This window comes from Zootermopsis nevadensis, unplaced genomic scaffold (assembly GCF_977971745.1).
Source record: "Zootermopsis nevadensis isolate Lab colony 2312 unplaced genomic scaffold, Znev_1.0 Znev_ptg000021l, whole genome shotgun sequence".
Classification (NCBI taxonomy): domain Eukaryota; kingdom Metazoa; phylum Arthropoda; class Insecta; order Blattodea; family Termopsidae; genus Zootermopsis; species Zootermopsis nevadensis.
Genome location: NW_028259153.1, coordinates 15,312,222 through 15,340,221, shown reverse-complemented (window position 1 = coordinate 15,340,221; position 28,000 = coordinate 15,312,222). Strand labels below are relative to the sequence as shown.

Sequence of the window (28,000 nt, the reverse complement as noted above, 5' to 3'; positions counted from 1 at the left end):
ATGAGAAACAACTGTGTCAGTACTTTTTAGGCATTTTTCACACTAAGGAAATTTAACATCTAACTGGCCCATATGTTACGAACTGCGTACATTTCCTCTTACATGTATCCAGCTTAATATAAGGGCGTAGGGAAAAGGAACATTGCAGTGCTTTCCTGTGTTGTAATGTCATGGAAACAAATTCACAACCCAAGTCACGATGTAACCACTGACTACCGTTCAAATTGTGCGCCGCGGAATTCGGAATTGTCTTTGGAGATCTTTTACGTAGTGCCATCTCGTGACAAAGGCTGAACCCAATACTACTATATACACACAAACACACACAGCAGCGCCACAGAGAATCAACATCTGGTGAATTTTTAGAATACGAGTAGGGAATGTATGCAAATATTGTTGGCTATAGTGAAGTAACGCCGTGGACAAGCTGCTGTCTTCGTTTGGTAGTGTTAAACGAGAACATAAACTTGAAGAACTGGTGTTGCAAGATGATGTTGTTATGTGTCTAAGTTCTGACTTAATTTCCCAGAACTGACTAATAATTTTACTCAACGCTAAATTTTTAAATAATTATGTTGGCTGTCATTTGGAGACATGCTTTGCAGAACTTCCATATTCGTTCTTCTCCCTGTGACTTTATTATTTAGTAATGTAAAACATTTGTATTTCATTTCTGTGATATAATATTTCTGTCAGTAGTTGGGAATTGAGTTTTAATTCATTGTGACTGCCGTTTAGAATTTATTATTTCATCAAGGCGTAGTCTCACGACATTCCGTTTTGGCGATCTTTCGTAATTGATAGGGCAGTTGGTAGCGTAAGCGTTTCAACAAGGGTAGTAGATATTGTGATCGCAGGTGTTTTGTTTGTGACATTTCTAAGAAATCTGGATGAAAAACCCAGACGCAAACCTGTGTGATTTTGGATTCCAGGACACTTATTCGTATTCAGGTAAGGCGCATCTGGATGGAGTGTTTGTTACCATGTTTAAAACAAATTATTCCCTAAGTAAGCTCTTGAGAGACGTTTATATATTATTGCATTTAGAGTGTGTGTTACATAAATTTTTGTATCATATATGTTCATAAGGGCCCCTTTTGAGTTTATCAGTAGTTGTTCAGTAATTTTCCACCTCCAATTAAAAGTTTAAAAAATGATATAAATGTATTCAAGTCTGCATTAGAAGTTTACTTCTTAACTCACTCCACCTCCAGATGATTTTACCTCTGTTGACAATTCTTAAGCTTTATGTATATGTGTCTGTGAAATAAGGTTGTACTTACGTTGAAAATTCTTAAGTATGTGTATATCTCTATTTAAAATGATACATCTTTTGGTTTAGCCCAAAGATGGATGAATGGAGTGTAAATAAACTCCAACTCTGTAGCTGTTTTTAAAAGTGGGTAGTTTTGACTCATCTTGCTTACAGTTGTTCATGTTTATACTTTTCATGATTTGCACACAGTAGCACATACTGCTTTGTACCTGGTTTGTAAAGTTGATTGTGGGTGTCAGTTCATAGAAGAAACCATAGTTGACTAGATTAATGGTGTTTGAGTTATATTTATTTGATAAAATCTACTTTTTCCGTTTGGAAATTGTGAATCTGCAGAAATGGGCAGTACTTTTGATTGTGAACATAACCAGCCTTGGGTATGGAAGAATGGTGGAAGAGTAGTTTGTGCAATCGCTTACTTGGAATAATCAGAATAGCTTTTACAAGAGGGAGGAAAACTAAACATAATCCACACATTTCTCAGCTATATATTTGATTACTTTTTCTTGGAATTAAAGTGTTCTGAGATCTAACATTAGCTTCCTGACTAGCGCTTTTGGTAAATTCTGATATTTTGTTGTGTCACAAAATTGAAACACAATGAAGCCGCTATTCTCATGCCAGAATTGAAACATTACATAATCTGGTGTGATTGCAGATATGGGAACCTGCTTACAAAGATCATCTGTTGAAAAGTACTGTATATGCTGTTGTCCTTCATGAAATCACACTTCAGTTTAGAAAGGAGAAACATTTTCAGTGTTTGTGTACAGAAATGAGTAGCAACATATATACCATTTTTGACAATTCAGAATATTATAGATGCAGGTGGCCCTCAAACTTATATTAGATTACTTTAATTGAAAAGCTAATGTAAGTCAAGACTGGTTTCCCAGAGAAACATTATGGCAGGTCATTAATTTCTTAACTTGTGATGCATTATGAATATAAATATGATATATTTAAAGTGCTACAATTATATATAAATAACAGTGTTGTTTGAAAAGTTCCTGCCTTTATGCCATGTACTTCTGGCCTAATTGGTATGTATATTTGCAGTAGCATACAGAATTGCTGCAAAGAAACTGAAAGTAATTAAACACCACCATCATCATAACCTTCATAATGAATTTTATTACATTTAAATTTTGAAAAGTTGGTCTGAGGAGTCTCGAGGCAATTTGATGGCCTGCCATATAATTTCTTTTTTGTGTATTGCTTTTACATTATCCATGTCTATTCTTTAAAATGAAGAAGAAGAAGAAATTACATTTTCAAAACTCCTGCTTCTGCCTTCAGTTAAGGAGGTACTCTGTAGGACACATCAGATAAATCTCATTGATGAAGGCTAGTGGCAGATATCATTGCATACAGAATTTTATTCAACAGTCTTTTCCCAAGGTTAGCTCCACATATGGATGATATTATTGGGGTCCTCATTGCCTGTCCAAACAAGTCTAAACCTCTCCAAATGTGTCAAAACCACAGCAAACCTGTGAAGTCTAGTTTATGAGACTAAACTGTAAACTGTTTCTACTTGTAGAGACTTGTCATAACCTACAGCCTCTATCCCCAATCAGCCGAACCAATTTAATATGTGCATTTCCTATTCCTATAAGATCAGCTGGCACTGTTTTAATCCTTTGGGCCTTTACTGATTTGGAATTCTGAATTCTTTATATGTTTGGTATGGTTCCTTAGAAGGGATGGAGGCCATCGTGAGGCCTACTTACACAGGACTGGGTAACATTAAACACGCACGTATTTTCTTACTTGTCAATGTTAGTTTTATTCTTCTATAAGTTGAAAACCTTCAATAAATTATCACTTTACATGTCCTCCTTCCAGCCGCTTCTGCATAGTTATGATTGCCTTGACCTAGTTAGTTCTGTTCTTCAGTCAGTGGATTTATTTTATGTTCCTGCTTTACCAGTATCTATGAACATGAAATTCTTTTGAAGTAGATAGGTGATCTCAATCAATGTAGAAGTTGATCCCCGAAAGAGAATTCTTCCTTACTTCTGACTTTGGCTATATTGTTTCTGCAAACGATAATGTTATGAAATAAAACAAAAAAGAATATTATTGTACATGTAACTGTAATTTTTTTTTATTTTATGTGTATAATTTTGATTGAGAAAGGGTGTTTAGAATAATATTTGGATCAAGGAGGGATGAAGTAATGGGAAGCTGGAGAAAACTGCATAATGAGACACTTCATAATTTGTTCTCATAACCAAATGGTATTAGGGTGATCAAATGGTGTAGATGGGCAGGGTATGTAGAGGCCTTGAGAAATGAATACTGACAAAATTCTGGTTTGAACGAATGCTTACGTCTTTGCAAAACAAGTCTGTGTTGGTGAAGGCCTTAGTTTAGATCCTCATTGTCTTTTGAAAGTAGAGAGGCTGCCATCAATCGACCTTTCATATCCAAGTGAAAGTTACGTCAAGTTATTTCATGTAACGTTTTCAGTCTTGCAATTCTCTCAGGTCTCAAGAACACACTGAAAGCAGCAGTCTTCCTTGGGTAGGTGGCATTTAACTGGGTATTAACTGCTGTTATGGAAATTCCTTGAAGGATACTACAGTGGCCTATGCATGTTAGGGGAGTCAAATGCGTACAGAATGTATGGAAGCGGCAACTGGGAAGGCCGCCGAGGCGATGGTGAATTACTTTGCCATCCACTAAGGTTAGAGGTCTTTAATTACAACTGCGTTTGTTTTCCTTCCAGGGGTTTCAAAATTGAAGTTTAAGTCTATAGCCCCTGACCCGATTTCTATAAGATTCATATTAATGCTGCCCTCCCATCTACGCCTAGGTCTTCCAAGTGGTCTCTTCCCTTGAAATATCCCATAAACAATTTTGAAGGAGTGTCTCGTTCCTCCATGCCTGCTTCATGCTATCTAAATATCGTCTTTAACAATTGGCGAAGAGTGCAGATTATGCACCTGCTCATGAAGTTTTTCCCACCTCTTCAATCTTCCACCTTTTGTTCCGTGTTCTTCCATCAGCTTGAGAGATAAAGTTTCACGTCCAAGCAAAACAAATGTGAAAGTATGCTTTTGTATATTTTAATTATCATAGTTTAAGTTAGCAGACTGGAAGTCAGATTCAGAATTGCAGGGTAGCAAACAATCCCAGCATTTGAATTTCTCTTTATTTTATCGATAATGAAGTTTTATTTGTTGCTGTTATTCCCAAATATTTTAACTTCGCCACATTTTTACAGCATTTATTCATTATGATTTCCTAGTATTAGTTTTTCGAATTGGTGCAGGCTCTTGAGCTCATGAGTGTGGTTGGTGTCCACACTTGAGAATCTCTGGTTTGAGGTACATGTGCATCATACCTGAACCAGGACGAGTTTTTTTTCGGAAACCTTTCTCTTTGTAAAAACCGAAAACTGAGAGGTTCCGTTAGCTAGGCGGAGTCAGTCTGACCAAGCAGGTAATCGTGATGGCCTCAATACCGTCCGTTTGCAGTAGGAAACGTTTCGTCACGTCATCAGTAAAACAACTATGTTACACGTGGATTGATATGACTCGGGTTTGCATATTTAACATCAGCTCCAAGTGTATTGCTGATTACTGTTTATCGCACTCGGCAATGTTCAAGTGTGTAGCTGTGAGCAGAATGTGTCATGAATCGGAAAGGAAGTTGCCGTGGCCGGTTCATAATTACGTCCTTGAATTCGTTTGGAGGAACAGCACAACCGTACACTGCCTCAGGATATGAAACGAGGTTTTCGCGGTGCTGAGGATGATGATGTTCTTCTGGGCTTTGGCCTACGTTCAGCCCTGAAGATGGAGACTTGTTTATCCGAAATGTTGGTATCTACCGACGAGTTCACACGGCCCCGGGACTGAGAACAATGTCGTCTTCCTCACCCGGTTATTTCCTTGGCTTATGACCTGTACCTTTCCTGTTTTCTGCCGTCCAGTCAGAGTGTGTTTGGTGTATTATTCATTCCGTTTATCTATTTCTAATAGTGGTACTGTTGAAATTGGATGGCAGATGTCAAGAAACATCCGGCGACCATTTGAGGCGTGAATGAGCAAGGAGGCAATCGTGACATTTGTTTACTGTTGTAGGATTCCGGCGAAAGAACTGAGGAAGCCCACGAAAAACGTCAGTCGGTTCCAGGCCGGACTGTGGAATGCGATTTCGTATATTACAGTTATGTTGGACTTCGACTGTTTCCCAAAGTATATTTAATATTCAGGACGTTTCGGCTGTACTGTCGCCAGGTTATATTACTGACGGACATGTTGTTATGCGATGTGGAGGGATAAATTTATATTACTGGCAGCAGTCTCGTGCAGACAATGGAACCTGCTTATAACAATATCTCAGACGACCTGCCTGCAAATTTTTCTATTTCACACGGCTACTTCTAGTCAAACTTTTGCGCAATACGTACCCGATTCAGATCTCAGCTTATAAATTTCCTGTTTCCTGGCAGTAGATGTTTTCATATTTCCCTTCCTTTCTTACTGCACGTTTTAGGTGCGTTTTCGGAAACCTTTCATGCTGTCACGTCCTTTACGTTCGCCGGTGTTAACGCCCGCTCGAACTCGTGATAGACCAACCCTAAGTTTTGTCGAGTTTTTCTGAGTCCAGTTCTGCTCGTTTTAATAACCGCTTTATTGTAGGGCCTGGATATTGATTGAATTTCCACACATGACAGTTATTCATTGTGATTCATTTGCAGGATCGCTTGATTATAATTAACCAAGAATTGTATGTGGATTTAACTTGCATCCTCTGAGTATTTACGAATTTTTATTAAACTTGATATTGTCCATTTTTAATATGAGTATTATGTTTTATTGACGGTTCTCTGTGAACTGTCACATATAATATTCAGACATTTGACGGATGTTAATGAAAGTCATTAAGACTATTACCGTCTATAAAACAATGCAGTTTTAATTAGTTTTGAAGATCACTTGACAAATGCTATAGGAATTCATAAAATAATCTGCTGTGTATCGTATAATAAATATAGAAAGTTCACTGATTTCCATATTGTCACTGGCAGTATGGTAACAGTACCTATTAAGTGCCATCGAAAGCGTTGTCTGAACTCCAGCTGTCGCCCTGTTTTGTAGCCCAGGTCAGCTTGATTTCGCCTTGAATAGACGTAGACAGCCAAGAGACATCAGACGTGAAAGAAAGCTACTCCCCCCTCCCGCACCAAGGGCATGTTTGTGGAAGGTGTGACCTAATTTTGTAAAAATTGTGATTGAAATGTTCATTTTTCGGTCGAATTACAAGTAATACATCGAGGAACAGAGTTATTTGAACAGAACAAAATAAAGTCTTTATTATTTTTGTATTATTTGAGGTTCTCATGGCGAAGGTGATGTCGATGTGTATAGGGCATCTTCTTCCGAAACGTTGTTATTGATCTACAAGTCCACACAGTGGCATTAATGCACAGGAAACCAATAGGGATTATTTTCAACGTTAAACACTTCCTGTTTGTTAGATACAATTTCAAATTGGTTTTCGCTTTGCATTCTCGTAGACCCGTTTTCGATGGGTTTGCTAATTTTAAAACCACATATTGGGTTAACTCAAAACCCGTTTCTTCATGCAGTCTGAATTTTCTTCTGCTGTTTCGCTCGATGAATCATGGTGCTTAGCAGAGTAGGCCTAATATAGCTGTCGACTAGTTAGTTTGTCGGAACAATTATCCACTGCAACACGCCTTGCTTACTCTGACGCGGTCTGTCCTTCAGATATCCCCGCAGTAATTTATTTCTTAGTATGTGCCAGCTGGAAATGCGAATTGCAGAAAGTGAGACTATTCCGATATCTTCGTCTTAACGGATCCACTCAAATTGGAGGGTGCTAGGTTACCGATTTGTAGTTTGTTTAACGACACTGTATAATCTGTCTGATACTTGAACCCGAAATATCTGTTCCACAAATACAAAAGCAGGGTATTTGCCATCATCTTGAGCCCGTTTCATCTATCTTGCACTCACAACCTGTTTTATCGTAATGGTTCTGCTTTAGGTTTGTGGCAGTGGTTGATCCATCATACCAGTGTTGTGTTGGAATTTGTCCACTGTGAGGTATGTTGACGTTTTGGGTCTTGTCTCTGGTCCCGTCTTTGTGATAACTTGTCATAATACTGACAAATTTCTTTATCTTGGGATTGGTGTTAACAGTTAGGATCGACCCTGTGACCTTCGTAACACTGGATTAGAATAATAAAAAAAACCGTGGGTATAATCACAATTACTCGGAGACGTCTTTATGCTCTAGTCATGCCGTGATCGAGTTGTTGGCATCCCTGCTTTTTATTAGCGAGGTTTGAATCCTGAGCCCGAGGTCGCCTGTTCTGTGTGGGGTTTTTGTGGGTTGCCACAGTCCAGGGAAGGGAAACTTAACTTCAAATCGCTACAAACTCTTCCTTCCACATACTCTCAAATCGACTATTCATACGACCAACTTGCTATGCAGTTAAACAAAAACGTTGTTAAATAGCTGAAAATCAGTCCGACATGCTCTAATGTTAGGCGGTGATTAACCTTCGGGTTCCACAAAGGCAAGGAATTTCTTGACCATCTGAATAGCTTTAAAATCGGTACCCTGGAGATTTCTTTCATTGAGTGCCCATTGTGATGTTCTGGTATGAGGAAATACCTCGCATCGCACTTCTTGTCCGTTCTTAATTGATGAATCTGGCTGTGCCTTCATTGTCTATCAGTTGGCATTTCTGTGAATCCGCTATTTTCTGGACACTGACCCCTCTGAGGGAGATTTACTTACACCGGAAAGAGGGCAATTCCATTGCTCTCTCTCTCTCACCCTGCTTCCGTTCGCCTTCACTTGTCTGCGGAAGCATTTTCGACTCCATATTCCGACGAAACCCCAGACCACAACTGCAGCCTGAAATATGGAAAACCCATATAAGATGTGGATTCTGATGATACAGAAAAATGTTTTAAACTAACGTTACGTACTTATACGGACCAAAATGAAATTCGCTCGACAACTTTTGGCATAAAGATGGCTACCTTGAGGGCTGTAGCGCCGTGTAGTATTGCAGACGTTTCGGAGATACTTGCTGCCTATTGTCCATCCTTTCCGCGATAAGTGATATGTCGTTAAAATTCGCTAAATGAAGCTAATTTAAAACGTGCAGACATACAGACGCACATTGGTCACCTTTTTTTTTCTGGATTTCACACAGGCACACCTAATCTTTTGGCAACAAGAGCAGTAAAATCGGGTATTGCCATTTCTATTGTTTGGCTGTGTTTTGTGCGCTTAACAATAGTTGAACGTTGCGTCATTGTTTGAAAGTGACGTAGAACTTTGCGTCATCATAAGAAAGTCACTACGATCTTTCTACTACGCCAGTGGGAAGCTCAAACACGTTCAGTCCGTAGCACGATGTCACGAAGCAGGTTGTGAGTTGTCTTCAAGTACTGGGTGGTGTTAATTGCATTGGAATCCTGAATAGCCTACCTGAAGGTAAGCTGTTAATGATAGTGTAAGTTCTGATTCTCTCGTCTTTCGGCACACCCGTTGTCAATAGATCGATCAGAAAATATTTAAACCAAATATGCAGCTTCTGAATGCGGACTTTAGAAGTACTGAACATTTATTTAGACAACTTTTTTTAATGAAAATCTTTGTAAGCAATTCTTGTGTATGAAACAACAGTGATCTTCGTATATGTTTCTGGAAGGTATAAATTTCCCATTGTATTTTGTTACACACATAACATTTCAAGAAAGTGTTTTAACTAAGTTGATAGATTTTAAGGAAATGTATGCTTTACCCATGTTCATAGTTTCGTGTTGTAGCTTTATGTGAGGTATTTTATAGGTTCGATTTGAGCTTTGCTTAGAATAGGAGTTGCGGAGGCTGTGGCGATTGAAATTTATTGGCCGAGGACAGGGACCGGTAGAGGGCTTTGGCTAATTCGTTGATGAACCTTCGGGCTCCGTAAGCCATCTAGTTAGACAGTTTAGTTGCAGTTGTGCCACGCTTGGAACCAGTGGGATAGGGGGCTGGGTGAACCCAACAGCCTGTCTAGATGTGCTAGCTGAGAGAAAAATCTTTTGCCCCTGATGGGAATCGGTTCCCGGCCTTCCAACCAGCAGCTCCATCACATCCTCTTGATAGGTTTACATTTAGTGATGGAACCTGCAAGTAATATTTTTGTTAGGTTGCCAGTCGTCATCGCGAGTATTTGGGACTGCCCTTAATTGAATTTGTTGTCCCTAGAACGCCGGTCGGGATGAATAATTATGTGGTATTGAAGAATAAACTTTGGACATTGAAAGCAAGAACGAGAAATCGTGCATATTTGCTACCGTGACTACTCTTGAGATAAGTGCGTACATGATTTTAGCGGAGAGCTTGTTGGAAAGTGGACACATTCAAGAAAGATGTGGATCTTAGAGAAGTAGATTACGCAAACGAGATATGGATTAAGTCTGAACACCTCGAAGAAAGAGATGTGCGCTTGGATGGACGGATGGTATTAGAATTAAGCTCAAAACATGGGATGTGAAAATGTCTGGATTCAACTGACTGAAGTTGAGGTCCAGCAGTGGCCCTTTGCAAAGACCAGTGAACTTTTGGATTGCATTGGAAGCAGGACTTTTATGACTGGCATACATACATACATACATCTTGCTAGAAGTTTGGCGGAACTGAAAATGCTTCCCTGTGATTTCTGGCAGGGGAAGTGGGTCTTTTTGTTTCACTTTGTCCAGACCGGGTCTGGGCCACTTTTGTTCTCCTTTGAAATGGGTACTGGGGACTATTTACCCGGGATCAGCAGCACCATGAAGCTGACCACTCATCTGAACTAGTGCCGGGGTTTAAGAACCCGCGGATACATACCGCCGCCCCCTATATGCGCCTACATGGCATAATACTTGGGCAGAGACGACTGACTTTGTTGCCGCCAGGTTCTGTCTTCTTTGTTATGTCCTGCACTTTGAAATGTGGTGTCTGTCGGTGGTGCACCCATTGGAGTAGCCTTTCTGTGCCGTCCTCTTACTTCCGCCCGATACAGTTACACAAATACACAAGTATTAATTAGCAGTACTGTTATGGACACGTTAAACAGCGCGATTAGTTTCTCTCTGTCTGACGCCGGTCGTCCTGTGGGGTCGAACCCTCCTGGGACTCCGATGGAAGTGCCTGCCCACCCATTCAGTTTGCTTGCCTGAAGGAGCCATTATCTTCCTTTCTACTTTTGCTGCGTCTTTATCTACATTTGTTATGCGACCTGACCGGGGCATTGGTACCGAAATGAGGAACGAAAGACCTGGCATCCAGGAACTGTCGTTCTCCTGGAGGCTGATAAATACACGTTTACAGGCGGTCGACACTGTGACAGTTGGAAGGAGAAAGTGTGCAAATGAGCGCAAGAGAGTTTCATTTTCTTTTTCATTGAACTGAGCACTGTTTGAGGTCGATAACCCATATAACAAATTGAATGTTAACGTTGTCAGTTCCGTGTATATTTAAAGAGTAACTCATTGACACAGTTTGATAGAGGGTAGAAGCGCTGATTTCTTGTGGATTGTGTCGCCGTAGGCCACCAGCGTCTATGTTCAGTTCTCAATAACACGGTCCTTGTAACAGTTTCTTTCTTTCTCATGCATAGTTATTGCAACAAAGACAGTAACAAACGAGATTTCTACGAAATGAGAAGTGATTGTAGTCGATACAATTGAGACAGAATGGTAATGTGGTATACTGCGTTCCAGCGTTTTTGGCCGCTGAACTTTGTGAATTAGAACCTCGGAGCGAGTCACTTACTAGAAGTTTGCTGGAAGGGATGGCAGCAGGTCGCATACAGTACACTCCAAATAAAATATCACCACGTTATGTAACACAGGAAAGACGATTTCATTACACTACACATCACTGGAGAATTAACACTGCAGAGTGTAGTAGATAATTTTATCTTCTTCACAACTCTTCGGTCCCCTTACAATTCTTCCACTCCTCACAGTCATTCGCCTTCTTACATATCACTCCATTCAACACTACCGCTTCTGCTGTTCACTCCATTATCTTCAATTTTAATACGTTCAATAGCGTCTTCGAATATGCCTTCTTGCTCATAATAAATTTTGTTCTAATTTTTCCACATGCTGACATACATTATCCCATTCCTCTTGCCCAATTTCTTCGAATCTCTGATGACACAGATCCTCGACGTCCTTAACTTTAAATGATGTGTTCTTGCTTGCAAACCATTGTTTTCAACTGCTCAAATAAGTTCAATGGGGTTTAAATCGGGATGTTACGGCGGAAGTACGTTCTTTGTCTGCTAAAATCTGATCACATAATATTTGTGCTTTGACTTATTTAATTTGATTAAATCGTACAGTTCAGCTTTCAACACGTCACAAAATCGGTTGTTTATTTCCAGTAGCCAGGCTTTCATTTCGTCCTTCTTTGACTAAGACGTCGGTGGTTTGTCTGCCTGAGTGTTGTGATACGAGGCGTTATCAATGACCAGAAAGGAGATTGCAACGAACAGGTGGCATGTTGTTAACACAGCACAGTCACAAGGCAACAGTTATCAGGCTTCCACACTGCTGCACTGACACAGACTGTACTGACCGACGGAAACTCCTTCCTTCCTTCATTGAGTGGTCCGCATACAATTTCAGCGGCCATAATCGGTGGATCCAGTTCTACGTGCGGTTTTGACGGTTGCCTGAAGTAATCAAATCGAATTTTACCTGGATTTCTCAAGGAAGACGAAAACACAGTAGACATAACAAATGAGCGTGAAGAAATGGGAGCATGAAGTCATGAGAATGAAGATTACGAAAACAGGATTAAATTCAGACCAGGAAGTGACAGACAGTGTATGTTGTGAACAAGAGGTCTTGAGAATAAAGACTGGGAACCTGGATGTAATGTAGTTTAGAAAGTGATACATGCTGTCAACTGTAAACAAAAGACGTTTAAAAAGAAAACTTGGATTATTGATAACAAAGAGACGGTGTCAGCTGTAAGCAAGATTCCAAGGTTCATATGTTCTATCCTGTGGGCAGGGACATAAGCTGTAGGGTGCTGTTGCAAGCCAGTAAAATTCAGGAACCAAACATTCATTTTGGATTCTGAAACTGTGCCTGTATCATGTCACGATAGTGAAACCAGCAACAAAACACAGTGCCCACTCATGTCAATGGGCTTGTTAACTCAGCCCTAATGTACTCAAACTTTTACTAAGCAAGTTCACTTGTGTACCACAGACCTGACTATAGTAGTTGTACTTTGAATATACCAAGGCTACTTCTCTCACATTGGATTTCCTCTCAGTAATAACGCGTTTTACTGTAAATTATGATTTGGCAGCTTTGTGTATTCATGAGAGGAAACACATAATACTGGTAGAAAAATGTGACATGTTTTTTATTTCAGATCAAAGACAAAGAATGGGTGAAAAACGGGGAATGAAAGCTCTGGAAGCGTGGTGCAAGAAAGTGACGGATGGTTACCAAGGAGTCAAAATTGACAACATGACAACTTGTTGGAGGGATGGTCTGGCCTTTTGTGCAATCATACATCATTTCAGACCAGATCTTATGTAAGTATGTTTAATGTTTCCCCATCACCATTCATTTTGTAGCATTGTATGGGATACCATTGCCATTGTGATAAAAGATTCCTGCCTCTGGCAGGAATTGAACCCTGGTCTTGAAAAGTCACTTTATTGCCATAGCTATCTCGGCTTTGTGTGTGGTTGAATTAAAATTCTGATTGATGGCAGAATTTCTATCGGACATAACTTCCTAAACATTCTGTTTCAGTGATTTTGATAATCTTGAAAAGAATGACATCTACCATAACAATGAGTTGGCATTCCGGACAGCAGAGCATCATTTGGGGATTCCTGCTCTTCTAGATGCCGAGGATATGGTGGAATATGAAGTTCCAGACCGTCTCTCCATCTTAACATATCTCTCACAGTTCTATCAAACATTTACAGGCAGTCAACAAGGTTTGTTCAACTTTAACATTTTGAAGCTGAAGCTCATCTAAATAATATTTAAAAATTCAGTCCCTGCAAAGAAAACAAAATACTTCTACATTACAAAGATTAATTGATTAATGCTGTTTAGAGAAGTAATTACTCTTTGTTCTAGGAATCATACAAAATCCACTCTGTGGACAAAATGCAGAGTTAAACAATGTTAAAATAGGTGGTGTATATAGTGACCTGGGTTTTAAAGGGGTCTGTCTCCCATTTGAATTTTTCACTCCAGTATTTTAGACAGTAAATGAATAATTTTCATGAAACTTTGTATCAAGAGCATGCTATTGGAGACCTCCATTATGACACTTTTTAATAGTATATTAACATGAAGGACCAGTACTATTCAGTCTACGTTACTGGCAGCATTGTTAAAAGATACCAAAAATAAATAAATACGTAAAACAGCTGCATTCAGTATGTTATATGTTTGTAATTTCAAAATGTATTTATTAATTTGTTACGCAGGAGCCTCACCTACGAGGTCATTGCCAAAGAGGCCGGTAGCGGAAACTGAGCAAGGAGTATTGTCTCCTGTGTCAGAAAGTCCACCCGGCAAAGTAAGTGTACTTTGCATGTGTTTTGTGTGTGTGGTTTGTAAATACACAGATGCATGTGGTAGCATACTTGCTTGTTTATTTTATTTAAAAGAAATTTAGGATGCTGTTTTTGTTTCTAGTTTATTTGATACCAGATATGAATACTCTTGTATTTTTTCACTTTTTTTCTAAAAGTTTAAAAAGCACATACGAGTACATGTAAGAGGGTACTATTAAAATCAGTTTGAAGTTTAAAGGTTTCTGACAGTGCTGCTTAATGGTGTGTGTAATTATTCTGTCAGACTTAACCACCATCTTAGTGTTTCGAGCCACATCATTTCCAAATCAAAATCAGGTCCAGGTTTGAGGCTAACTCAACCAGGGTCCCATCAGAATAGGCTTTTGTCCTCCCACTGGTTACTTGAAGATGGAAGTACAACCAACTTCCAGGACATGGTTTAAAACCATTTCTATGATTGATGAAATCCAACAAAATAATTACGCACAGTGTTATGTAGCAGTGATTCAGGTGTTCAGGATGCAATACTTATTCATCAAAATACTCTACACCGACAAATAAGATGTACTCAGAATTTGTATAGTGCTTGTAAAGGAAGAATAATAAGAATGAAATTAAGAAATTGAATTTATTGTATGAAAGAAACCAATACAAAAAACCAAAACTTAATAATAAATTATGTGTAGCATTTTGTGCTACCAAAATCAAAGCCTTGAGTATGATTATACCCATTTTTTGATGCAAAAATCATAAAAGAAAATTTTATGTGGCGTTTTAATAAGTGTAGTATGTTAAACACTGCACGTGGTGCTGGTAGCAATGGTGATGGTAATGCTATTGCATGTGGAAAGAACAGTGGAAAAAAAGAGAACATGTTTGATGGGTGAGAATGACGACTGGCTTTTATTATAATTTAATGGAACTATTAAAGTAAAAGGTAGCACATATTAAGATTTAAAAGCAGTAGTTATGGTTTTTAGATTTTGAGATAGGAATTTCTGGGTTTTGTTGTGAAACAGGCTACCTGAGAGGCTTGGGTCCTGGCTACTAGCAACAGTTCACACTACATTGTATAATGTTTAAACAGTGTGGAATATGCCTTGCAGATTTTGTTTGGGGTTTTAGTTCCTGTCTTGCAGTATGTTCAGTACTGCCTGAGAGCATAATATCTTGGGAAACACTCTGCTCGATATTGACACACCTTCTCCCGTAGCCATTTTGAAGCACAGAATGTTGAAGCAAATTTTTTTCTCTTTTATTGAGATATTTTTTGTTTGTTATGATGCCTAATATGTAACTTGCCTTTGTAGATATTGACTACTGACATCTGTCTTTGTCCAGATAAATTACAAGCGTGACTTTTTGACAGTGCATGACATTTGTTGATTATGCATATAATCATTACATGGAAACAGACGAGTATACCAGATGGCTGTCTTCTGGGTTGTTGTGCCATGTAGTCTGGTAGAATTTTACTGTTTCCTCATAAATTGCATGTGTATTCCAGTTAGTCATAGTCTCCTTGATTTTTCTGCCTGAACGGTATCAGGTGATAAAGCTTCTCCACTCTCCACTTATGTAATTTCTCCTCTTCTCGATCCAAGTGGGTCTTGTCACCTTATCATAATATGTATGTGTGTTGTGGATGTCAGGAAGTAGTTCCCAAATGTGGAGGGTTAATGTGAATGTAAACAAGCAGTTATGGACAGCTGACAGGAAGTTCTTTCCAGATTTCAGGCCAGACTGGACTCTTGGATAACAACCTTGTAAAACAATTTTATATCAGGAGACTTTTAACAGTACCTCAGAAGATTGCCATCAAATTAGTATGTAAAACCCATAGAACTGTTAGTTAATTTTTTTACAGTTTATATATCTTATGACCTTCAAGCATCTTGGTGGACTGACTTTGTGCAATGGCACCTATGTATAATGTATGGTATGTATAGTTTACTTTATCAGATTTAGAACATGTTTGACATGTTTATGTTTTGTAATGGTTTGAATTACATTACTAAATCATCGTAGTGGGTACTGGTGTTTGCTTCTTGTCATAGTTGCATGTGGTTAGTTTTTAACTCATATTTCTTGTTGCATGTTACAGTTTAAATTGCATTTATAAGCTGAAAACTGTCTCCAGAGTGCCCTGGCTTTCCCGCCTGTTGGGAAGGCAGTGGAGTGATGAGATTCTGTGAGCTGCAGTTGTTTATTTTTGTACTCCTTAGCTCAGACATCTTTGCATGAATTCTTAGTCTTCACAGTGTACATTTCTAAGCACACTTGCAGGATTAGCCAGTGAATGTTACTGTGCAGGTATGTCTTGAGTTAACACGTGCTTAAATTATAGGTGATCCCTTGGATTGTGCCTCATGTTAAAACGTGTATCACTGTGCGTGTGGAAGAAACCAGGTGTAATGATTTAGACGTAGAGGGTGTATGTAATAGTCTGGACTTGAATTATAGGCAGATACTAGCATATCAATTAGGAATAGGGACCAGGTCTCAAATAGTAATTGCATATTAGGACACAAATTTTATATGGTGGCTGGATATCAAATAGTAGCCATGTAGTATGGTGGCTGGGTCTGATTTAGCACAGAAATTCCTAAGTCAAAGTAATCAAGTAGATTCTAGTGACTTCTCATCAGAAGATTCTGGTGGAACTAGTATTTTACAGAACACAAAAATATGTTTTGTATTTAAATTATTAAATATGTCTAAAATCAGATACTTATTATAATGTCATAAATGTTCTCTTGAGTATCAGCTGGGTACTAGCACAGAACCTGTATGTGCAATATGATGATTCCAAAGTTTCCAATATTTATCATGAGGGAGGCCCATTTATAATTTAGTGGATGATTTTTATTTAAACTAATTCACAGTTCCAAATTTAAGTATTGTGTAATAATGTTGTAAATCTTTTCTTAAATGTTGGGACTTATGTCTTTGCCACTCCTAGTGTAGTAATGTATTGTAAAATTAGATATTGCCTGTCATGCATATCACACTAAGATATAGTGCATAAAGTAGTCTGTGATTAGCATCAGGATAGTTATTTTAATACCATGACAAAGGGTGAAATACTAGTCCAGGCTCATATCCTAACATTTGGAATGTGTAAAATTTATAATTTGAAAATGACAGTAACAAGAAAGAACTCCACATATTTTATTTTATAATTCCACATTTTTAACAGATTTTATGAGTGAGGTGTCACTAGCTGAAATTTGTGGTGGTATTTTGTCACTATTTTTATTCACCTTTTCCTTCTTTCCTTCCTTCCTTTGTCAAGTACATTATCCATTTAATTCATCTAGATGCAGACTCCTCTGCACAGTTAAAGGCCCTAGAGCTACTCTACAGTTTGTATTTTCCAGGTATTCATTTGGATATTATGATGTAAGGTCATGTACTGTCCCTTTAAAAAGGTGATGGAACTATCTACAGTTTTGGCTGTATAGAATTTTTTCTCCCAGTTATTAGCTGCTTAATGTGTGGTGCTTTGAAAATTAAATTTGATGCAGTACCTAAAAGCACTCTAATAGATACAGAAGTGTCAGATCTCAACACACAACTATGTGAGTGAGGCTATTATATAATTTCTCAGTACATTTAATAAAACTGCTTGTATTTGAATCCCATACTGCACAAACATACATGGTAGCTATTTTTAAGTGCTTGTATATCTGCCATAGGTGTTCAATGCAACTGAAGGAAAAGAATAACAAATTAAAACATTGTTGAAGTTGGCTGTCTTCTGGGTTCTTACGTTGTGTAGTCTGGTAGAAGTTCACCAATGTTTCAGAGGCACTTGTGTCATCATCACCACCACCACCCTGGTGATGGAGGGAGCAAATACCTCTCAATCATCATACACTTTTACCAGACTACATGACACTGCAACCCAGAAGATGGTCATCTTCATACTCCCTGCTGTGGAAACCTTAAATCCTACTTAATATTTTGTATTTATTCTCTTACCTCTGTTATTGAGCAAGTTGGTATTACAATAGGCTGATGCTTTAGAGGTACCTAGACTTATTGTCAAACAGGTTACTGACTTGTGACAGGTTTTTTGGGCTTTGTCAGTCTCTCCTGTGAATAGAAGACTATACCATCACATAGGTCACAACTGCCCATCTGCTCACTTTTCGTTGCTTATTTCATCTCATTTGATTCCCTGTCAATGCTCACAGTTAAAACTATTGTTAAATACCCTGAGTATGTTTTAAAGTTTTCCCTGGGGTAGTGCATTTTTAACCTTGGTGTTAGACGGTCAGTGGTCAGCTTTATGCTGTGACCATGTTACACCCTGGGAAAGAGCATCCTGTTCCCATTGAGTGGATCCCGGGGCTAGGCAGGGATATGGTGACAAAGAGAAAAGTCCCAGTCCTGCTGGAAATCACTTCCATGCTATTGAGCTGGAAGCCAGTCACTTTACTGACTGGCAGCTCATTAACTAAGAATCAGTTCAAATTTGAATTTTTCAAGAAATGTCTTGGACCAGTTGATAACATTCAATACTCCAATTCATGCACACAGCTAACCCCACACTGTACTGTTTTATGTCCCCAGGAGGAAAGCTCGGACATAATGGGACAGTATAAACCTGAAATATTCTGCTAGAAGGTAAATGCTTTGTGTATTTGTTTTGCTTGCTTTGCAGTGATGCTTGTCACCATGTTTTTCTTTGCAATTTATGCGAGTGGTTCCCAGACTGTAATTTGTAAATCCCTTCAGGGTAATGCTGGATTTTTGTGTGTTATATATTTTTATATAAATCTGAATATGTTACTTTTATTTGCAACATTTTTTGTTATTGGAAAATGTTCAGCATAAGTAATAAAATAAAAAATAATTTTTTGCTATATGCAAATTAATTCTGTAGCAATGAATTTATATCTCAAGTAAATAAACATCAGGGCCAGTGAATTATGCATAGTAGCTAGGAATATGTTTGAAAAATATTTGTACTCCTTTCAGTGTTTGTTTTTCATGTGTCATTAATGTTTGACAATTTTAGAAAAAAGGCAGCTATGTATGTGCATGCTCTTTTTCAGAAAAAAAAGTCACCTTTTGTAGTCTGTTTCAATTGCCTAATGATTAATTTTTTTTTCAAAGGGTCTGTAATTTGTGTAATACTGTAATGGTTCAAGTGTGTCTCAGATGGGTCAGGTAAAGTAGTGTTGAAGCAGTGAAAAAGATGCATGGAGAATAATTTGTAAGGAAAATAAATATAATTTTTAATGGTATTTACATATTTGAATATTTCTGTGTGTTTGTATAAAGTTTGGGAACCACCAATATTCCAGTTCAGTACTTATTACACTCTGAGGGAATACATTCTGTTTCATATGCACAGGATCACAAGATGTTTACACTATTCTGATTGTAAAAGTCACTGTTATTCATAATAATTCATTTTAAATTGCATTTGTTATTTTACATATATTACTTTCATACTTTCAAAAATTAGATATAACTTTCTTTGGCTGTTCTTATGATTGTATATTCTGTATGTTACAATGGATTTCAGGTAGCTGAACGATTGGGACGTAGGGAACCATGTGCAAAGTGTGGACTTCCTGTATTTATAGCAGAACGTCTTTTGGTAAATGGGCGGACACTTTATCACCGTTCGTGTTTTCGGTGTGCCCGCTGTCAGCACCAGCTCAGTCTTGCCAACTTCTATGAGACAGAAGGGGGAGAGTACTGTTGTGAAACATGTCCAGATGAGATTCTTCACCCATCTAATGTTGAAGGAGACAAATCTCAATTTGCTAGTCAAAATATTCCGATTAACCTTGATATGATAGGACATGCCGGTCCAGAAGATGAGTACAGTGTGGAATTTGAGTTGGCATTGGACACACCAACAGTCCCAAATATTAGCGAGGGCAAAGAACAGGTGGAATTAAAATTTTCTAAAGCTCGTTCTGATTTTATGAGTAGTCAGCTGAGCCGTCCTGGATTACAAGATACAAAAGAATTAAATAGTGTTACTGATCTTGGAAAGACATTGGCAGAGTCTCAACAGTTGGGTATTAATGACAATAAAGATGATGTGTGTTCTTTGCCCTCACATTGTAATGCACTACAGGAAACGAACTTTGACCATACCAGCTACTCTCTTTTAAATTCAAATTCCTTAAACAATGTAGATAACTCAAGAAACAATTTGAGTAGTGAAAGTAGTTTTGTAAATATTGACAGTACACTTTCACATGGCAGTGGAGGTTGTGTACAAGCAAAGTGTTTTTATACAGAGTCAAATATTTCTAACACTGTTGGAGGTAGTTTATTCTCAGGAAATGGTGTTCCTTTGAAAGTTAGCTGTGGTAGTTTAAATAGTGTTGGTGGTGGTACACAGCTCGAAGCTAGAGGTGACAGTATGGCTGTGGAGGACAATCATAATAAAGAGCTGGACTCTTCAGATCTGCCATCTTCCATAGTCAAGATGAGACTGAAATTGTTTGAAAAAAGTGGTGATACAGAAGTTGGTACTAAAGCATCAAAGACCACATGTAATAACAAATGTGCTCTGTATCAAAAGGATGAGACCATCTCAGCTCCCCTGGATATGCTTATCACTAGATCTGAATCTTTTGGACAAACAGATAAAAAGTTACTGGTTGAAGAAGATAAGATTGGACTGCAAGAGGGTCAAGATGGACAAGAGAAGTTGGTTGGTGACACTGATATTTCCAAAGAGAAAAGTTTTGAAAGTGATGAAGTCATTGAAATAGTTGGCTCACCTTTGAAAAATGAATCTCAATCACATACTGGTGACTCAGTTGAATATATAGGTACTGGGTACAAAGTGGCAAATATGCATGAACTTAATAATAGTGACATTCCAAAAGACACAACTGCCATCAGAGTTATGGAGTCTGGTAATATTCAGACAAATTTGACCTTGCCAAAAAGTATGGATGTAAGGCAGAACAGTGATTGTACTTATCCCAAAGAACTTAATCCATTTGGAGATGATGATGATGAACAGACAAACAAACAAAATGTTAGTTATAAGCCATCTGAAACAAAAGTGGCACAAGAAATTAATCCGTTTGGATCTAGTGATGGTGAAGAAGAGATACGGATTACAGTGGAGCCTCCTACACCACCTGTTCCTGTTACCAGAGGGGGAACAAAGAAGGTGCTAGAAGCACCAACAGTGTGTCTGAACCCTTTTTGGAGTGATGGAGAAGAACCAAGCAGTGGGGATGAGAATATTGATTCCACACACATTGTGCAGGCGAAACATCCAGTACCACGGCCTAGGACTGTTGTGTGAGTTATTTAATTTTACCTTTCATTATGTATTTTCATTCTATATGTATCTTTAATAGCCTTGTGTGCTTTTTATTTTGTGAACTATATATACCAGATTTTCAAGGGTCTGACATAGCACAATTCAGATGCTTTTTTTGTACACATTGCATTGTATATTCTTTAAAGTAACTATGCAATCGGTCTCATAGATTCTGTTCACATTTTCAGTTCTCATATTCAAATGTATGTAGTAATGTTTGGTAATGTATTCTGAAACATACTATTTGCTAAGAAAATTGCTCTCCTTGCTGCCATAATGTGTAAAGGTGTTTAACATGACACCTAATTTCAGCATTCTGTAGAGCAGTAAGCTACTGACATCTGTCAAATTATTAACCTCAAATCTGGCATGATGCAAAAACCAATTTCTGGAATTTCTGCTGCCTTTTACAAGAGCTATATAATTAGTAAACTGCTTTCTCACCATGAATGTCTCAAAAAGAGTACCTTACTGTTACATTTAGTTTGATAGAAATAGTTTCCATGTAGTTAACTTACATTAAGTTACAGATGTTTTATGATGAATGCATGAGCTATTTCATATGCAGGAGTGTTACTACTGACCCATGTCCAGTGCCTCGCAAATCATTGCTGACAAGCAGTACTGACAAATTTGGGTCAGTATCATCACTGTCAAGTGTTAGCTCAGCTGGTGGAACCCCAGGTCGAAAGAAAAAGAAGCCTGCTCCAGCTCCTCCGAGAGCCCAAGACCTCTTCCCAGGAACAGTTGCTACTCCATCTGATTACTCATCGAGGGCCTCATCTCCGTGTCCCAGCTTGGTGAGTTAGCAGTATTTATGATAAAATAATTTATACCTACCTACTTACAGCCTTTATGAATTTGGTCATAGTACAGCCTGTTTTAGCTCCATTTATTTGGTCTTGGCAATAGAAATTACTCTGTACTATATACAGATTGGATTTCCTCATCATTGACAATGACGTGGTGGCAAGCCAGGTTCTGGCCTCTGCAGCACTAGCAACCAGTGATAATACTTCCACTAAGAATCATTGCTTTTGTGTGCCTCTGTTAATGCATTTCTCATTCAAACAACCTGATCATTGCTAGACAAAAAGCCAGATAGAAAATTAACTTTGGTGACAGTTGAGACCTTGGATGACATTAGTGCTAGACTTCAACAAGAAATTCTCTTAAATGGCTAGTGCAGGAGACGTCTTTTGAGAAAAAGGGGGCCACAAAGTTGTTGAAATTGTGATCATATGACAATGATAATTCATGTTTTGAAGAATCATTATCCAGTTGTAAGAATAGATTTTTGTTCAGTCTGTACATGTTGATCTGCAGTTAATGATCTTTCCAGTGAGGCCCAATTTTCCTTATATAGAGAGGTGAATTCTCAAAACAATCAGTATTGGATTGCAGTGACATTAATTTCACAAATTTCCTCTTCATGATGAGAAGATTAGCATTTAGTGTGATAAATTGCATGCAGGATAATTGGACCTACTGCTGCCCCTGCGAAGGCGCAGAGGGTTAGCTCCCAGCCGCTTTCCACGTGGCTCTTCCTCTTCACAGTCAAGCAGGATGAAATCCTTTCTGTATTTGTGTTTTCTGAATGTGATGTTTTATTCTCTGACTTGTATCACAGGGATATTCACTTTCTCCAAAATCTTCTCCTCACCATCGCAAGTCTCGTCCAGCCCCTCTTCCACCTATGGCAATACAAGAAACAGCTGCACTCTCATTTTCTGAGGCCAAACTTGTGGTTGCCAAGTCTGAAGATTCATCTTCTCATTCCTCAGAGTGGGAACGTGAAAAAAATAAAAAAGACGTAACAAATCGCAACCGTCAGAGTCAAACCTCAAATACAATCACTTCTGGTAAGTGTAATGGTGAAAGCAAAGTTGTCTCTGTACATAACTGTCACACCCATAAGGTGCATAGTGGAATGCCTGAAGTTCCTTATAGCTTGTGATTGGTCAGTTTCATGTTTTTTTTTATGTCCAATGAAAGAACCTCTGGTACCCACTGAAGAAGTTACTAGTTGAGCTGCAGAGCCATTCTGGACACACCAGTCAGTACTGAAAAACTGAGTTTATTACTTTGTTGAAAATGTTTTTTTGATACTCCGTGCTGTAGGGATTTTCTTAAGCAGTTTTAGGCCGGTCAGGATATTCCCTGCTAATTTGGACCATGAAAATTTATAACATATTCTTCAATAGTGTCCACTGATTCCTTCCAGAATCGATTCACTCCAGTTGGCATATTCACAACTGATTTTTCTTAGATTTACTTTAATATCATCTTTTCTGTATCTGGAAATTTTTAAATAATGTTTTTAAACATTCTTGGTTTGTCAATGTGTATGGGACACCCATTTTGCCATTCTGACTTAAATCTCCCTGTATCAGGGTTCCAGAAATACAACCCGTATCTACTAGTCACTTATTGATATCCATTTACATGTAGTCTCATTGTATATTTCTTACATATTTTTAGGAGAGATTTTTATAGGAACTTGACATTAAATATTAAGAATGTATTATTTTCTTGGAAGGTCCCGTGTCACCAGGCGAACAGCAGCTGATCTTTGGGCCAAACAAGAGTACGTATGGTCAGTGGAAGCGTAAGAAAGGGCCAGCACCTCCACGGCCTGTGCCACAGCGCAGACAGATAAAAGCTATTCCAATGACAGAAGTGAAGAGAGAGCTTGATGATATTGAAGTTCAGCAACAGGAGTTGGAGAGACAAGGAGTGACGCTGGAGGAAACCATTCGTGACAAGTTTGATCAGGCTCCAGTTGCTAATGATGGTGAGCATGAATGTTGAAAAGACCATTTGTGACAGATTCAATCACACTTCAGATGTTAAAGAAAATCATTCATTGCAAGTTTGTTGTGACTTCCTCCAATTTTCAGTAAAATCTCTAGACACTTTTCAAACATATTTTTGTTATTTACTGTAGCACGTAAAGGGTTAACTTGGGCATAAGATTGAGGTGTGTGTTTAGTTCTGCACCCATCCAATTTTGCCACTGGGGAAGAGCTCCTGATAGCCATTGGATAGGAGGCTGGCTGGGCCCTGGAGCCAGTCTGGATGTGGTGGTGATGATAATATTCTCTGCCCCCGCTGGGAATTGATCCCTTATTGTCCATTCTGTAGCTTATTCACTGTGGACTGACTTAGTTACTACCCCTGCTCTTAACCTTATTCTGATCTTATATTATCCTCACTCTTTTTTTGTTGGGGGAGGGGGCAGTCTAACAAATGGTTGCTTTTAAAGAGGTTTTATTACCAAAATTTGTATGCATTTCTTGTCTTCTCCATCCAAGGTACATGTCCATCATACCTCCTAGAGTTCACTGCTGTATCAGTTGTTATAATTTCAATAAGGCAATTTATAAACACATGACTGGATTAAAAGACCTAAATCATATATAAAAGATTAACTGAAGAAAGATTAATGCTATTATTACTTTCTTGACAGTCCTTAACCTGCTAATCCTTCAGTACTTATTAAAAGTGCAGTTTATATATTGACAATTCTATAGGTATCAGCACACTATTAAACCTTTTTATTTGGAACTGTAATTAGTCATTTCACTGTCAAATATCTCTTAGTTCATTCTCTTATGGATGTTTAAAATTGTTTTTATAATATTTATTTTTCATGTTATCTGTGAAAGAACAGCAAATTGCCTTGGGTGGGTTGGTGTTTAGACTATATTGTTTGAATTTAGGAGGAAAAGTTTAAACATTATCAGTTTGAACTCTTGTCTTACAGCTGTGTCATTAGCGTATGATCTCCTCTTCCCTTTCCTTTTGTGCCTTTATTACAGCCAGGGTAATTTTTTATGTAAACTGATTCCTTTAATAGGTGCAGTAGTAAGGTATACTCATGAATTTTGTGTTGGCTTTATCTAAGGATTTATTTTTATTATTATTTATAAGTTTAATTCTTGTTTCACAGACTCCAGTATGACTCCTGATCTTGAAGACTTGGTGTTGCAACTGTTTGAATTGGTGAACGAAAAGAATGAGTTGTTTCGGCGCCAGGCAGAGCTCATGTATTTGTATGTATGATTTTTGTTTCAGCCCAATGATTCCACACTGAACTGCATGAAAATCTTGGAATTCTACAGATCAATTTCTCTAGTGGCAGATATCAGTGAATTTTAATCTAAAAATTGAAATTTTTGGAAGGTTAATTGTGTCAGTTAATTCTGTAAGCTTATGAATCACTGGTGGTCTGTGGACCACACTATGGGAATCTTTGGATTACACTATATTTTCAACAAGAAATGTCACACAACTAAATATGTTGACAAGACAAAGAAAACTGACACTTCATTTTATATCCTTTCCAATTTATCATTCAATCATCCAATTATTTCTTGCTATGTATACTATGATGTTGATAAAGTATCATTAAATAAACCAAGAAATAAACATTAATTATATTAATACTACTGTTACTATGTATGCCAGGCGTCGCCAGCAGCGTCTGGAAGAAGAACACGCAGATTTGGAATACCAGATCCGTTGTTTGATGGATGTGCCAGAACATACAAAGACAGACTCTGATAAAGCTCGTGAGGAGGAGCTGATCCAGCGCCTTGTGGAGGTGGTTGAACGTCGTAATGAAGTAGTGGAATGTCTTGAGATGGACAGGATACGTGAGGCTGAAGAGGATCGTAGCATCCATTCACGGCTTGGCATGTTTTGTGAGTTGTAAATTAGTACCTTAATGTGCTCACAGTGGAATCTTCATACTTGCAAGAATGAGAGTATTTTTTCCTAGGTTTCTTATAAAATTGATTAAAGACTCTCGTGCTCAAAGTCGTATCAGGTGGCTGAATGGTGAATAAACCATATTTTCTGCCAATGTTTCAAGAAACGTTGGCAGAATATACATAGCCCGAGAGTCTTTCATCAACTTCAGTCGCTGCAAAAGCTTCATTTTTGGAAACAAAATTACATTCTTGTATTTACAAAACAGAGAATAAGATGTGTAAAATTCAAGTCATATTACCGAATTAGGTCAGCCGAGACTTGGTTTGACCAGTACACATATTTAATCATTTTTATTTTACCCTCTGTGGGCATAATGTGGTTGTTTTGGACAATATTGTTTAAACTATATTTAATACACATGATATTTTGGGAGATGGTTGTACTCCTATCTTCAGGTGATTGACTATGATTATACTAATACCCTTCCCTTCTCCTTTGAATGTTGATGAATATTAGGGGTAGTGATCAGAGTTGAACCTGAAACTGTTTGAATCTCAACCTCAGATCCAGTCCACTAAACTTCAGGGGTGAAATCTGAATTGCTGCACTAACAGCACTAATATCATCATCTCAGTAAAATAAAAACAGGTGACCTGAAGATGGAAACAGATCCAATTGCCAATATGTTATATGTATCACGCATTCAAATCTGAATTCATATTTGGTTTGTCAGTATGTCTAACTTGTCAACCTTCTTCAGTCATAGAAAGAAACGACATTCTGGTCAGGCTATGGATAGCAATACTACCGCCACTAAAACATTAAGTGTTTGTGACATAAGCATTGTCCTGAAGTGTTTTGCAGTATTCTGCCTTGTTTTCTATCATGATATGCTTCCTGATTTTCTCAAATGTAAATATGATATGTAATTAGGAAAATAAAATATTCTTATTAAATTTGTTTCCACTTTTCAGCCAAAGGAAAGATTTTGTACCAAGAGGAATTTACTTATTCAAAATCTGATTATGGAAAACTGAAGAAAAAGAAAAAAGACAAAGATAAATATAGTAACATGAAAGCTGTGAAATCTGGCCTTGATGCAGATAAAGACATAGATGAGAGAGAAGAAGCAATGCCAAAATATATGAAAGAGAAGAAGAAGTCAAAGAGAAAATGGTTCTGAGATACTCCTAACCTGAAAGGGTTTGGACAGTACTTTGGATGAGTACACAGATACTTAAAGCCACTTTCTCAGCAGGTTCCAGGAATTGTATATTCTCTTTTATCCAAAATAATGCGACTTATATCAACATGGTGATTATGAATATGTCAGAAGTATGTGGAATGAAATGGTTGTGACATATTTTAAAGCACTGTCCCTGTATTTGTAAGAGGAATATGAAAAATGTTACATAATGAGCAGCTTTATAGTTTATACACATAATGTAATATTGGTACAGTGATTGTATCAAGGAAGACGAAATGCACACAAAATTTTTTGTTGGAAATCATGGAAGGGCAGAGATCACTTTGTGACAGTGTGTAGATGAGAGGATAATATTAAAATGGGTCTTACAGAAATAGGGTGTGAATGAATGGATTGAATTGAAGTGGCTCAAGATAGGTTTCACTGGTGAACGTGGAAATGGGGCTTCTAGTTCCATAAAAACATAGAATTTCTTGACCAAGAACTGGATACTTTTCAAGAAAAATTCTGCACCAGAGTCTTTGGTGCAGGATCTTTCTTGTAAAGTTTATTAATTGGTTAGTCAGATAAAATTTTTTGATCAGCAGAATAGCTGCTATGTGTTCAAGGAAGACCGTGTACCATAGAGTTAGTTCTGATAATTTCTGAAGGATTTTAGAATTGTTTGCAACACTAAAATCAGTACAGTGCCATTATAATGTACATAAAAGAATGGAAGTGAGGACATACCATGTTCATCTTCATCTTTTAGAAGTGTTGACTTGAAGACGCAACAATAGGACCACGTGATTTTGGATTGAGAAATATATCATGTACATACATTGTTGTAGAAAAGAAATTCTGTACAGAAATAATGATAATTAAAAAACTATTTTCTTATTCATATGT

General features: G+C 37.9%; 1 protein-coding gene across 5 annotated transcripts; it reads left to right on the top strand.

The window, feature by feature from the left end:
- MICAL-like (protein) lies at window positions 1–27,995 on the top strand. 5 transcript variants are annotated; one of them, XM_022083180.2, is made up of 12 exons: window positions 1–951; window positions 3,769–3,968; window positions 12,704–12,869; window positions 13,093–13,283; window positions 13,785–13,876; window positions 19,414–21,167; window positions 21,758–21,989; window positions 22,820–23,051; window positions 23,729–23,983; window positions 25,142–25,244; window positions 25,660–25,895; window positions 26,880–27,995. In XM_022083180.2, the coding sequence occupies exons 3-12, from the start codon at window positions 12,718–12,720 to the stop codon at window positions 27,086–27,088; spliced, it is 3,456 nt and encodes a 1,151-aa protein (XP_021938872.1). In that variant the 5' UTR covers window positions 1–951; window positions 3,769–3,968; window positions 12,704–12,717; the 3' UTR covers window positions 27,089–27,995. The 5 variants fall into 5 exon arrangements, with proteins under 5 accessions (XP_021938872.1, XP_021938870.1, XP_021938871.1 ...); XM_022083178.2 differs by lacking the exon at window positions 3,769–3,968 and having other exon boundaries at window positions 3–951; XM_022083179.2 differs by lacking the exons at window positions 1–951; window positions 3,769–3,968 and adding an exon at window positions 8,617–8,770.
- Window positions 27,996–28,000: the final 5 nt, after the last annotated feature.

Bases quoted from the DNA above. Each gene is read 5' to 3' on its own strand.
- MICAL-like (XM_022083178.2), top strand. From the start codon at position 891: ATGAAAAACCCAGACGCAAACCTGTGTGATTTTGGATTCCAGGACACT. The intron at 12,870-13,092 runs GTAAGTATGTTT...ATTCTGTTTCAG, and splicing joins CATTTCAGACCAGATCTTAT to TGATTTTGATAATCTTGAAA. The intron at 13,284-13,784 runs GTTTGTTCAACT...TTTGTTACGCAG, and splicing joins ATTTACAGGCAGTCAACAAG to GAGCCTCACCTACGAGGTCA.